Source organism: Cucurbita pepo, chromosome LG05 (assembly GCF_002806865.2).
Source record: "Cucurbita pepo subsp. pepo cultivar mu-cu-16 chromosome LG05, ASM280686v2, whole genome shotgun sequence".
Classification (NCBI taxonomy): domain Eukaryota; kingdom Viridiplantae; phylum Streptophyta; class Magnoliopsida; order Cucurbitales; family Cucurbitaceae; genus Cucurbita; species Cucurbita pepo.
In genome coordinates this window covers 5,493,615-5,508,542 of record NC_036642.1, presented here as the reverse complement: position 1 = coordinate 5,508,542, position 14,928 = coordinate 5,493,615, and the positions used below count along the sequence as shown (strand labels likewise).

At 39.8% G+C, this 14,928-nt stretch overlaps 1 protein-coding gene across 2 annotated transcripts; it reads left to right on the top strand.

Annotated features, from left to right (window-relative positions):
- The first annotated feature begins 360 nt into the window (after positions 1-360).
- On the top strand, positions 361-6,148 carry LOC111796254 (putative GPI-anchor transamidase). Of its 2 annotated transcripts, none has more exons than XM_023679015.1 (11): positions 361-371; positions 979-1,297; positions 1,651-1,692; positions 1,781-1,925; positions 2,620-2,849; positions 3,237-3,294; positions 3,671-3,748; positions 3,857-3,945; positions 5,225-5,306; positions 5,413-5,595; positions 5,684-6,148. In XM_023679015.1, the coding sequence occupies exons 2-11, from the start codon at positions 1,140-1,142 to the stop codon at positions 5,825-5,827; spliced, it is 1,209 nt and encodes a 402-aa protein (XP_023534783.1). In that variant the 5' UTR covers positions 361-371; positions 979-1,139; the 3' UTR covers positions 5,828-6,148. The 2 variants fall into 2 exon arrangements, 1 of the variants encoding a protein (XP_023534783.1); XR_002815312.1 differs by lacking the exon at positions 361-371 and having other exon boundaries at positions 895-1,297; positions 5,684-5,883; positions 5,919-6,148.
- The last annotated feature ends 8,780 nt before the right edge of the window (positions 6,149-14,928 follow it).

Here is a 14,928-nt window from a genome sequence, read left to right as displayed (position 1 = left end):
CTAGTATAAACTGTCATAAAAAGGATGTAATAGTTTCCCCATTGTCGGGTCCCAACTTTAAGTTTAAAGGTACCTACATCGGAACTACCCCGAAAGTAGTCTCAATGATGAAAGTTAAGAGACTAGTTCAACAAGGGGTAGCACTATGTTAGCATGTGCCATAGATGTAAGAGGAAAAGAAAAGACGTTAGATACAGTACCAATAGTGGAGGAGTTTTCGGAATACCAATTAGGAATATTCCCTTCTTGATATGTAGATTTTGCCATAAAACTCAAGCAAGGAACTGGGCTTATTTCCAAACCACCCTATCGCATGGCAGCGTGTAGTGCTAAAAGAACTCAAGACATGTTTTTAAAATCTCAAGAGAAAGGTCAAAGAGGACAATATCGCAAGTGATGGGTTTAGGCGGTTACAAATGGTATCAGAGCCAGCAACAAGAGGTGTACCAGTGAGGAGGCTGAACCCCAAACGAGGATGGGCACGAGGTGACGTGCCAGCAAGGATGTTGAGTCTCGGAGAGAGATATAAGCTTCAATCTTTCTTTGCTATCTCTACCTCTAACTCTAGCTACGTCCTCACTCTGGCCCATGCGATCATTTCTAACCATTACTTAACCTTTTCTAATCGAACTCTACATCATCTCGTCGAAGTTTAACCCAACAATCTCAATCGTTTCATGAAGCTTCAATAAGATTAATCTAACGATACAATAACAAAGAAATCTTAATGTAAACCTTAACTTGAACTTTTGATTAACGACAATTAGAACAAGAAATCTTAACCTGAATCATCGATTAACCCAATGATACTAACAACATATACACTCCCACAAGAACAACATTCAATCCTCTAAATAATCTTTAAAGAACCCATCTAATAGATTTTGTACAAAGAGTTGTTCAAAATGAGAAATCGGTTGTAATAATTCATTTGGGCCGTTGAAGAAGTGTTAGCCGGTGAAAATTTCCGATTCGAAGAGAAGAGACGGCGATGAACAATTGAAATCCATAAGGCGAGCACAAGAACGCACGGTGATTGATGAGGGATGCGAGAGATGGAGAGAAATTAGAGAAATAGGGTTCATCGAAGGGGAATAAAGTCTTGGCGCAATAGAAGTTTTCTGGTGCAGATCTAAAAGATGTCCCAGTTTTACAGTTCTTCAATGGCTTCACTTCTGATTCTGATTCTGATTCTCGGCCTCGGTTACTTGGGCAACTCTATGGCTTACGGTTCTCCTTCCGAGACAACTATGCATACCAATAACTGGGCAGTTCTAGTCTGTACCTCTCGCTACTGGTTCGTCCGATTCCATTCCAACTTTTTTGCATTTGCGTTCTCGTGAATTGATAATGGTTCAACTTCCTGGTAGTCAAGATTGTCTAATTTATGTCGTAAAAAAATTCTATGTTCGATTACTTGGATGGATTCTTCATGATGAACAATTTGAGTTAGCTTCAACACATTTTAGATTTGTTTCATTTGTGAAGTTATTACTTTTTGGAGAATAGATTCTCATGTGAAATAAATTGCCTCAAGTTCTTGTCTAAGTTGTATAGTTTTTGATGATTATTTCAGTAAGTTGTTTACATTCAAAAACGATTGTAATCTTATTACAACATCTTCAATAAGCTGTGGATGTGGTTTTTCAGGTTCAATTATCGGCACATGGCGAATACGCTGTCCTTGTACAGGTAAGACGATAGCTTTGACGATCTATTTTCTTCGTAGGATCTAGCTAGGCGTTTGTCGAATTAGTTTCGTTTTTTGCTTTTGTTTTAGGACTGTAAAACGGCTCGGAATACCTGATGAGAGGATTATACTTATGTTGGCGGACGACATAGCCTGCAATCCTCGAAACAAATACCCTGCAAAAGTGTTCAACAATGAAAATCACAAGATCAACTTGTATGGAGATAATGTTGAGGTTGGCTTCTCTGCACACTGTTTTTTTCTATCCAAAAGAACATACCGTCTAGCTGTGTTCATTTAGTGATGGATCTTGTTTGCACCTAACTTACAATTTCATTATCTTGGTATTTCAATCTGTTCAAACTTTTAGCAATTTTCTTAAATATAGCTATCAAATATAATCTGATGCCATCGCCACGGGATTTGGGGTTGTTAGTTATAACTAATATCATGACCTTTTGGATACCTGATAGAATATCAATGGAACTATGCTGTTTCCCGACGCCAGTTGCATTGTCTATGGCTTCCTCCATTTGGGTTCTAGGACTTTATTTCATTGTACTGATTATATGATTACATTGATTTTTAATTAGTTTTTTTATGGTTATTTTATTATTTTCCTAAGCAAAATATAAGATCAATCCTCTACGAAAATCAGGGCTTTACTTGTGTTTATACGAAAATCAATCTTCGAAAGAAATTGTATAATGAACAGAATTATACTTTACATCACATGTCAATCTTCTGAAATGCTGTTGTTTGTTTTGTTCAAATAAATATTTTATTCTTTATGAACATCCCACCTTTTTTCTGCACCTATATCATTGAGAACCCATTTTTTTTAATATGATTATTCTTGTTAGTTATAGTTCAAGACATTCAGTGAGTCATGATTTCTTGAAACAATTTATTGTCTTGGCTACACTTAGGTTGATTATCGAGGTTATGAGGTCACAGTTGAAAATTTCTTAAGGGTATTGACTGGACGCCATGAGGTTGCTGTTCCAAGATCAAAACGCTTATTAAGTGACGAAGGAAGCCACATTCTTCTATACATGACAGGACATGGGGGAGATGAATTTTTGAAGTTCCAAGACTCTGAAGAACTCCAGAGTCATGATTTAGCTGATGCTGTGAAACAAATGAAAGAAAAACATAGGTGGGAATGTTCTTTTACATCGGCTTACAGCACCAATGCTGATTGGATTGGTTTATACTAAAGTAAAACATTAGTATAAAATTGGTTAATGTTCTTGAAGTTTCTCAATGTCAAATTTGGTAGGTTTAGATGGTTGTTGCTTATGATTAGCGCGAGTACATAAAAATTGGTTAAAAGCTAACAATTCTGAATAAAATGAATCCGAGTTCAACTCTTGGAACCTAATAACCATTGAAAGGCATCTGTTCTGCAGATTTATTGGAAACTAAACTTCTTTCTTCTTTACCATGAATTTTTATTTTCTTTCTTCTTTATTACGAATTTTTATTTTCTCACGTCATATACACCTTGCTGTCATTAATATCGGTGGCAATATTATACTGATAGATTTAAGGAGCTGCTGATAATGGTTGATACTTGTCAAGCTGCTACTCTCTTCAATCAGGTTTGCAGTTACTCCCTACTCTCTCAATTTAGTCAAAAAGACTTCAAGAGTTTCATTATTGGCATTTTCTTTTGGGTATATTGCTAATTTTACTACCAAGTTTAGCTTTCTTCTCCAAACCATTATCTATATTCTGCATTTTACTTATTGTGGAATTATGCAGTCTGTGAAATAATAAAATTGGAGCATCTGATGAAGTCAAAAGCTCATAAGGAAAATAAATGTTGTAGCATGGTTTATAAATTGGAACAAAGAAATGACTGAATTTTTAATTAACCAATGAAAACATTTGGGGGATGGGTGTGGCAAATCAACTTTGTGGATGTAAAATCGTAACAATTTTCAGTACTGAAGTAGAGGTCCTTACTTTATGCAGCTTCATTCCCCAGGTGTTTTAGCCATTGGAAGTAGTAAGAAAGGAGAGAACTCATATTCACATCACTTGGACCCAGATGTAAGTGTGCCCTGATATCATTGCATATATTGCATACTCAGTTTCGTTTTTACCATATATTTTTGTTTCCTTAGATTGTATTTATTTTATCTTCATCTTCATTAACAGGTTGGTGTTTCTGTCGTTGACCGTTTCACATATTACACACTAGCCTTCTTTGAGAGATTAAATATGTATGATAATACTTCATTAATCAGGTTAGTCTGATCTTATCGCCTTTCTCTAAACTGTTCTTAATCATTATCACCTCTAGGTCTTAACTGTGCCAAAATTTAGGATTGTCTATTTGTTTCCTTGTATTTCCATTATAATCAACAGCTTCATATTTAAAGTTGAAATATAGGTTCGATTTCTCTTTTCATGCCTTATTCTATGACTTTTGTTAGAGAACTAAATCATGAGGCATTTGTTCTCCTCCTCTTTAATTGAGGGGAGGCTTAGGTGATGTGTAAACAATTTGATAGAAAGTTGATATTGATCCACCAGTAATAGTGAGTTTACATTGTTTAAGGCAGCAGATTGACTTTGTGTCAATTTCTTTTAGTTAATCTTCCTACCTATTTTATGTACATCCATGGCTGGCAGCACGTGCCTTTTGGCATGCTTCTGAATCTGTGTGCTCCTGGCATTGGCCTGTGGGCTCCCCATTCGACTTGTTTTGAAACACGGACCAAGTTGTTTGACCTATGCGCGAGTTAACGGGCGAGTAAACCTGTAAGGCGCAAGGAAGCTGACTCGTGGGATCCCTTTGTGGGTTGCACCACCGACCGACCTTGATTTTTTTAGAAGGGTTTGAGTGTGAGCATGCCTGTTCGGACTCGAAAGATGGTGAACTAATCCTGAGCAGAGCGAAGCCAGAGGAAACTCTGGTGGAGGCTCGCAGCGATATTGACGTGCAAATTGTTTGTCTGACTTGGGTATAGGGGCGAAAGACTAAATTGAACCCTCTAGTAACTGGTTCCCTCCGAATTTTCCCTCAAGATAGCTGGAGCCTACGGGCGAGTTCTATCGGGTAAAGCCAATGATTAAAGGCATCAAGGGGAGGGGGGATGTATTCGAAATTTGAGACAAAGGAATGAAGCGTTGATGGGCTTAGGGAGGTTCTATCCAGACTAATTATTTATGTTGAGTATAATAGAGTTTGGTTCACAAATCACATGTAACAGGGGAAGAGGGGAGGAAGAATTCAGTACTACACGTTTTTGGGTCGTCGAGAAAAGTTCTATTTCATGATGAAATATTCAATTTGATCCTTTCAAAGATAATTGAAGAATTAAGATCTAAGCTTGAGTTGAGAGTAACAATATATTATTTAGAGGCGTTGGGAGGTCTAAGGAAGAGATATAGGCCTTGTTAAGTTCCATGTCTCTTTGAGTATCAATAGTTATGGCTTTTGTAATTATCCTATTGCTCTTATTTTGCTTGATTGGAACACTTTTTTGTCTTAGTTTGACCCCTTTTGGTGGAAATTTGCAGTCTTTTCAGTTCATATAATCCAAGTTTGTTGATGTCAACTGCATATTATAGAACCGATCTATACCAACATAAACTGGAGGAGGTACGAAAGCTTTTCCGTCCGAAGTATTTGATTGTCATTCTCACAGTTGATCTGCTGCGTTATGGTCATGAGCAGTTACTAACTTACCTCTTTCTCCTCTCTCTAGGTTCCTGTGACGAACTTCTTCGGCTCAGTGATGGAAACAGTTCATACCGATTCCGCTTACAAGATTGTCCCGAGAAAGGACTCGAACAAGGCAGAACCCGAATTACATCAATTGTCACACCACAATGAAAGAACGTTAATTACTTCAGATAATCCAGATCGATCAACTAAATCAAGCTCAAGGGTAACTTTCTATTATTTACCTTTCGACTTCCGAAAAACGTCTTCTATGATAAAGATTACTAAGAGAGGGTAAATGGCACGGAATGCAGGATGAACATGGTGGTTTAACGACAAGTGTATGGAGAAGTTTGCATAATAAGATGGAAGAGATTGAAGATGGTGATACTTTTGTGAACTATGGGTTGGTCATTATTCTTCCATTCTTAGGGATCTCCATGTGGTTATCAAGGTGAAGAAGCTGCTTCCTATTTACCTGTTTATCGGGTTTTTCTACGCTCATCTCGACCCGGGTAATGAGTTGATGATAGAGTTGTGTTGAAGAAGCTGCTATGTGTTGAATATGTTCTAAAGCTTTTCATGTTCTGAACTTTTATTTGTGGGGAGAGATCAAAATGATGCCTCTAGCGGGTAATGAGTTGATGATAGAGTTGTAGTAATTTCTTTTATGGTTTTTGGTTTAGGATGTGGTATTTTGTTAGTATTCCCTTTGTTGTTCATGTTAGACTTAGAGTTGTAGGCTATTTCCAATATAACATTTCTTTGTTCGTCTCCTACTCCTCTCCTCTAACTCACGTTACCAAGCTCGGCGATTCGTTTATCGGTCGCAAAAAGTGGATGTTGAGGACTACCAAGAGGATAATATTGTGCCCGAGAGATCCAACCCGCTATCCTTCCACCGATAGGAGCGGAAGGTTACGCTGCTCTGTGAAACCAGCCTGACGCGGTCTCCTCCAACTCTAAGGGTCGTGGACTACAGCCTTCGCTCAAAGCCCACGACCCAACTCCTTACTTGGAATGGACAGGCCAGATAACAACTCCAGCAGCCGGTATCCAATTGGTTGAGCCAACCTCCAACCACTTTGTTGCCCCCATTATGGGTTACAAGCTCACATTACCAAGCTCACATTACCAAGCTCGGCGATTTGTTTGTCACAATGGCTTCTTTATAAACACTACATGCTATTTTAAATCTTTCAATGTGGGATTGTTGTAGCAAAATGGAGTTACAATTGGCCGCTGGCCGCCGGGCACAAAAAGTGGATGTTGAGGACTACCAAGAGGATAATATTGTGCCCGAGAGACCCAACCCGCTATCCTTCCACCGATAGGAGCGGAAGGTTACGCTGCTCTGTGAAACCAGCCTGACGCGGTTTCCTCCAACTCTAAGGGTGGTGGACTACACTAGGCCTTCTCTCAAAGCCCACGAACCAACTCCCTACTTGGAATGGACAGGCCAGATAACAACTCCAGCGGCCGGTATCCAATTGGTTGAGCCAACCTCCATAGGCGATTTATTTGTCACAATGGCTTCTTTATATACACTACATGCTATTTTAAATCTTTAAATGTGGGATTGTTGTAGCAAAATGGAGTTACAATTGGCCGCTGGCCGGGCACAAAAAGTGGATGTTGAGGACTACCAAGAGGATAATATTGTGCCCGAGAGATCCAACCCGCTATCCTAGCCGGTATCCAATTGGTTGAGCCAACCTCTATAGGCGATTTATTTGTCACAATGGCTTCTTTATATACACTACATGCTATTTTAAATCTTTCAATGTGGGATTGTTGTAGCAAAATGGAGTTACAATTGGCCGCTGGCCGCCGGGCACAAAAAGTGGATGTTGAGGACTACCAAGAGGATAATAGTGTGCCCGAGAGATCCAACCCGCTATCCTTCCACCGATAGGAGCGGAAGGTTACGCTGCTCTGTGAAACCAGCCTGACGCGGTCTCCTCCAACTCTAAGGGTCGTGGACTACACTAGGCCTTCGCTCAAAGCCCACGACCCAACTCCTTACTTGGAATGGACAGGCCAGATAACAACTCCAGCAGCCGGTATCCAATTGGTTGAGCCAACCTCCAACCACTTTGTTGCCCCCATTATGGGTTACAAGCTCACATTACCAAGCTCAGCGATTTGTTTGTCACAATGGCTTCTTTATAAACACTACATGCTATTTTTAATCTTTCAATGTGGGATTGTTCTATGTGACTCACCTCTTCTCATATTTTAATATTTTATATGCAATTACAATTTATTTCTTATTGTAATAAATAAATAAATAAATAAATAAATAAATAAATAATATATATATATATATATATATATATATATATATATATATATATATATTTATTTATTTATTTATTTATTTATTTATTTATTTACCCAAACTTTCACGACAGGGTTAGTTGTCATTTTTTCTTGGTTCATGAAGAGTTGATTGACAAGATCTTTGATATATATATATATATATATATATATATTTTGTTATTGTATTAGGTAATTGTAACGTTTTAAGTTACTAACATCGACAACAAAGCTAGTCCGCATCCATGAGAAAAATTTAATCCTATATGATGTCTTCCCGACCTTGTAGATAATTTCGTTTGTTCCATAGTATTTTCACACCAATCCTTAGTTCTTACTGCTTTGGAATTGGCGTTGATCTGACCTCAACTTGATCAGAATTTCCTCTCCGTTTTTAAATTTTCGTGGTCGACACTTTCGACTTACTCTTCTCTTCATTCGTCTAAATGGTCCTTCTGAGTGAACAAAGTTACTTTGGAGGCTTGCCTGCGCCCTTCCAAAAAGTTGTTGGCTTTTGGTCTCTCCATAAGATTTGGGTGATCACTAACAAGAGCCGTTGAGGGTCTAATGTACGAGAGAGTCGTTGAGGGTCTAATGTACGAGAGAGTCGTTGAGGGTTTACTGCACCCGATTGCAACAAGTCATTATCTATTTGTAGAATTCAGTTCTCTCAGGTTGAGGCGTATGACACACATCTGTGGCACACGATTTCGCCTCCGACATAGAATCAATCTCGTGATTGATCTCCTTAGGTGAGGATAAACTCTTTGTTTGGCATTTTGGTTTTGTGTCGCGGGTTTCGCGAGGTTTCTATTGAAGTGAGCTCACCTGAGCCCCCCTCTTCAACCATGGTAATACCCTGCTTCTTGTAATCGCTCCTTCGGATATATGCAAAGGATCAGTGGTTGGATTCATATCAGATCGCGAGGTTTCTATTGAAGTGAACTCACTTGAGCCCCACTCTTCAACCATGACAATGGCAGCGACCGTGGTTCATTATTGGTAAGATCCCTTACCAAATATTGCGCTGACATCATCTTCACTTCCTTTAGTTGACGGGTGAGAGTCTGAATGATTGTCGGGTTGGACCCAATTACTATTAAACATTTCACTAAGAGCATGAAAATAATTTTGTATTCAAGCAATAAATCCATCCCTAACAAGATGTTGAAGTCGTCAATCTTGATAATTACAAAATCAAGTCTCATCCAAGACACTATATTGATCGGAGTTCTCTTTGCAACCCCTAAGACAAGTATGGTTACTAAATTGACAGCTTGCATCTGTCCTATATCTCGATTTCTTAGAATGTTCAAGCGTTTCGCTTCGGTCTCTGTCATGAAGTTGCGAGCGGCTTTGTTGACTATAGTGTTTTTTGGTCCTTCTATGGTTGACCCAGGCCCCAACATGCATTAGAATGCGTTCCACTAACTTTTCTATCTAATCCACTCTCTTCTGGGGCTACTTTAGGGCCTCCATGTGGGGTTTTCCACGCTTTTGATTAGCGGTGCGTCAACTTCTGTCATCTTGTACTTAGCTTCTGATTTCATTTCAAATGTTTCTTCAAAGGCATAGGTGCCACCTTTCGTACTCACTCAGTTTCTCTGTGGGCCCCCTTGCATATGAAGCAAGGTGAGGGACCTTGGTTTTGATTGCGACTATTATGACGGTGAGATCTCCGCCATTGTGTTCTTCCTCTATGTTGAAAGGACTCATATTCCCCTCCTCCGACTTCAAGTTTGTCCCAGTATTTGTGGCCAAAAGTACTAGACTACACTCTCAAATTCTCTGAAATCTTTAGACACTTCTAAGACCATCTGAACGATTGCTTATTAGTTATTGTCTAAGTTCTTAATACATTTTTCCATCTGAGCAACAGAGCCCATAGAGCTATCCCCATGCTCGAAGCAATCAACAGTTATGGGCTTGTTTTCTAAGGCCTCAACCCTAACCATTAATTTATGGACAAGGATTGCCTCTATTCGGCCCGCCATCTCGTCGATTCTATCAGCTTTAGCGACAATCTCATTCATACGAGATTCCAAAAGCCCCATTTCATTAGGAACTTCACTCAAGTAGAGAAAGTGATCTTCGATCTCTACCAATCAGTTAACTAGGGACATGCTCAATTATTTTGTAGTGGACATGTTTGTGTACTACGCTTCAAGGAGAGGACTCGACTATAATACCATTTATCACAATACACTCTTGTGGCAGCAGGACAGCGATTATGCAACACTTGTTCTAACCTGGCGAAAAAGTCAAACATACGAAAGTTGATTGAGTCTCGGGTCACGTTCGAAAGAAATGTTTAGAAAATGTGAGTGAGGAAATATGTTTAAACTAATTTGAAGAAATTAATGTTATAAGTTAAAAATGAATAAGCAACAACCATAGCTTTGATAACATTTAACCAAGGTACGAATAATTGACAACTAGTCACATCCCCCTATAGTACATTTCGAGACATTTTTGACAATAGCGGGTGTAGACATGATTTTGGAACGGACATGCGACCATGAACAACATATCCTGGACAAGTATGACTGGGACATCGGACACATAGCAACAAGAAACACGCCTTGGACAAGCAGAAGCGTGACACATTGTATAACTTAGCGTAGCATAACATATCAATCATACATATGGCACATGTAGGACACATAAAACACGTTTTATACCAATGAAAGGGATGGTGGTAGGGCTAGTTTGTAACTCTTCTTATGCACAATCTCATTAGTAGCCTAGACTAACTCTGATCTCATTAGCCCTCATTTACCTACCTCCTCCCAACACAACAGAGGCCTACACCATTTCTTTTATGATGCTTCAAATAGTGTCATTCTAATGGTTGCCTGGAAGCCATTCTTATAAGCGAACTCCATAAAAAGTAGCTTAGAGTCTCAACTACCTACAAAATCCAACACACAATCGCGCAACATATCTTCTAAAATTTTGTTCAAACACTCAATCTAACCGTCTATATGTGGGTGGAAAGCAGTACTAACGTCGAGGCGAGTGCCCAAAGCTTTCTAGAATCAGCGTCAAAATGTCGATGTAAAGCGTGAATCTAGATCCGACAACATAGACACTAGAGCCCCATGTAGTCTAACAATCTCTTTCATGTATAAACGTGCCAAGTTATCCATCGTATAAGTTGTCTTACAAGGTAGGAAGTGCGACGGCTTAGGTCGCCTGTCGACGATTATCCATATCACCGTATACTCTTTCGACGATTATCGTATATTTTCTCACTTCCATTTCGTTGACTAAGGGGTTATAAGTCACTTGCTTAAGAACTCTGCTATGTTCCTCTTCATACTACGTCACCAAAAATGTTATTTCAAATCTTGATACATTTTAGTGTCGGGTGGCATAGAAAAGTGGGAAGTATCTCACTATTTAGCTCTTCCATCCCTCGCAAACAATTCCAAAACCGTCACTGGCCTACTATCCTTCCACCGACAGGAGTGGAAGGTTACGCTGCTCTGTGAAGCTAGCCTCATGAGGTTTCCTCCAACTCTAAGGACAATGGGACAATGGACACTGAGCCTTCGCCTAAAGCCCATGACCCAACTCCCTCCTTGGAATGGGCAGGCCGGACAACAACTCCAACAACCCTAACCAATGGGTTGAGCCAATCTCCAACCACTTTGTTGCCCCATATGCTTAGCACAATGGCTACTTTATGAGCCAATCTCCAACCACTTTGTTGCCCCAATATGGGTTACAAGCTCACATTACCAAGCTCGGCGATATGCTTAGCACAATGGCTACTTTATGAAGACTACATCTAATTTTAAATCTATCAATGTGGGATGCCCATGACCCAACTCCCTCCTTGGAATGGGCAGGCCGGACAACAACTCCAACAACCCTAACCAATGGGTTGAGCCAATCTCCAACCACTTTGTTGCCCCATATGCTTAGCACAATGGCTACTTTATGAGCCAATCTCCAACCACTTTGTTGCCCCCATATGGGTTACAAGCTCACATTACCAAGCTCGGCGATATGCTTAGCACAATGGCTACTTTATGAAGACTACATCTAATTTTAAATCTATCAATGTGGGATGCCCATGACCCAACTCCCTCCTTGGAATGGGCAGGCCGGACAACAACTCCAACAACCCTAACCAATGGGTTGAGCCAATCTCCAACCACTTTGTTGCCCCATATGCTTAGCACAATGGCTACTTTATGAGCCAATCTCCAACCACTTTGTTGCCCCAATATGGGTTACAAGCTCACATTACCAAGCTCGGCGATATGCTTAGCACAATGGCTACTTTATGAAGACTACATCTAATTTTAAATCTATCAATGTGGGATGCCCATGACCCAACTCCCTCCTTGGGATGGACAGGCCAAAAAACAACTCCAACAACCCTAACCAATGGGATGAGCCAACCTCCAACCACTTTGTTGCCCATGGGTTACAAGCTCACATTACCAAGCTCGGCGATATGCTTAGCACAATGGCTACTTTATGAAGACTACATCTAATTTTAAATCTATCAATGTGGGATGCCCATGACCCAACTCCCTCCTTGGGATGGACAGGCCAAAAAACAACTCCAACAACCCTAACCAATGGGATGAGCCAACCTCCAACCACTTTGTTGCCCATGGGTTACAAGCTCACATTACCAAGCTCGGCGATATGCTTAGCACAATGGCTACTTTATGAAGACTACATCTAATTTTAAATCTATCAATGTGGGATTGTTTAGATGAAAAACCTATCAATCTCACCTCTTCAAACATTTTGAAAAAAAAAGAGTGTATGTCAGGCTGAGGACTCGAGCCTAAGAGAACTGACCTGCTATCCTTCCACCTACCTAGAGGTTAATACCTAAAGGTTACGTTGCTTTGTGAAGCCAGCCTCACGCGGTTTCCTCCAACTCTAAGGACAATGGACACTGAGTCTTCGCCCAAAGCCCATGACCCAACTCCCTCCTTGGAATGGGCAAGCCGAACAACAACTCCAACAACCCTAACCAATGGGTTGAGCCAACCTCCAACTACTTTGTTGCCCCCATATGGGTTACAAGCTCACATTACCAAGCTCGGCTATATGGTTATCACAATGGCTACTTTATGAAGACTACATCTAATTTTAAATCTATCAATGTGGGATTGTTTTAGATTAAAAACTACCGAGAGGATAATATCGGGCCTAGGAGAATTGGCCTGTTATCCTTCCATCGACAGGAGCGGAAGGTTACGCTGCTCTGTGAAGCCAGCCTCACGCAGTTTCCTCCAACTCTAAGGACAATAGACACCGAGCCTTTGCCCAAAGCCCATGACCCAACTCCCTCCTTGGAATGGACAAGCCAGAGAATCGGCCCGCTATCCTTCGACCTACATGAATGATTTGCATAGGCTTAAATGAGTCGAGGACTACCCATCGAGTATTGTTCGAATTCAGAGAATCGGCCCGCTATCCTTCGACCTACATGAACATAAGGTTGCTCTGCTCTATGAACAAAAGTATTCTTAACTTTGTATTTTGCCTTAAAAAAATAATACTCTTCGACCTTAAAAAGCTTCAATAGTATTTTGCTTACATTAATAATTTGTTTCAAAAACTTTTGAATCTATTTGAAAAAATATTTTTAAACTTTCAAAAGTTTATAATACCTTTAAACTCCAACTTCCCTATCTATCTACGGTTTTTGACCACAACTGTCCCAAATAGCCCCAAATGGTGAGGATGGGTTCTCACGTTCAACTAGAAAGACCTCATCTAAAAGATCTCATGTTTTATTATCTAGTCGATGAGACTTTATTCACTTTTATAACGTAATTAAACTAGCAAAAGTAAATTCCTTCATCGATTCATAAAGATTTAGGGCCAAAGGAAATAGGGGTTAAATAATTTTTCATTTCATTCGTGGCTAAAAACAAATGAGACAACTGAGGTAAGAATCGTGAAGTCCATCTGAACCGTCCAATAAAAAATAAGAGGAGAACAAAGTGTCAATCGCGTGTGAAGCACGTGCAAAACGAACACGGATAAAATTGCTAGGATTATTGGAATTGATGCATTCCGAGTAGCTGTTGTGGACAAAGATTGATCAACTACTACAACCTTATTATCACTCCCATGTTATTTTCACTGACTTGTACATAAGGTATTGTTTTCATGTATATGAATGTTGAATATGTACTAGTTCAATTTTATGTTCGTATAGGTATCAATAAAACTTTATATTACTCTTTATCTTTAATGATCTATTTACGAGTTCATAGATTTTTTTTTTTTCAGATTAAGAGAATGTCGTTTTGCTTTGGTCTACTTCATGAAGTTGTGGGTGACTCTAGATTAAACAATTATTTTTGGCCGCTCTATGGTTAGCACATGTCTCGACATGCATATGACCACGTTCCACTGACTCTTCAATCTCTCCCACTCTCTTCTAGACGGATAAATATGTATGAGCTCCATGCAGGAGTTCTCCACTCTTTTGACTAATGGTGTTTCAATTTATGCTATATTGTACTCAACTTATGAATTCATTCTAAATTTTTCTTGGAAGTTATAGAGCTCCTTTTGTGGGCACTTGGCTTCTTGATGGCATCCCTTGCTTGTGAAGCAAAACAAGGGGCCTTGACTGTGACAAATGGTATCATAATCGAGTTGGTCACTTCAATCCTGTTTAACAATCATGTACCCTTCAAAACAACTGGGGAAGTCCTATGCTAACCAATGGGTAAATATCAAAGATCACAAATTGTTTTTAACACACTTCCTCGCTCATATTTCATAAAACATTCTCGGTCAAATGTGACTTGAGGCCCGATCATACAACTCTCCACCACCCATGAGCTTTGTGCCCTAAGTGAGTTACTCCATGGTACATATGTATGTTAGATGTGGGTGAGTGTCCATTTTCGAGGATAGTGTTAGACAGCATGGGTGTACCGACATTACGCCCCAGCCCATGTGTCCAAGTTGGTATATGGACCCGCTATCCGATATGCTGATATGATCGACAAATGGGTTAGTTATCGATAAACATGTCCAAGCAAGCCATGATGGTCAAGTTGTCTCGAGACATGGAATGACATCACGAATGCATGGTCGTGTTGTTGAGAAACAAGTCGATGATGCTACTTGTGAGAAACCTCGTCTAAAGTAGAGGCAATGTCAAGTTTCGCTAGAGTCGTAGACGACTAAACACACATGCACAGGTGCCATGTGTGGTGATGCCACGGAGTTATGTCCGCTTAAG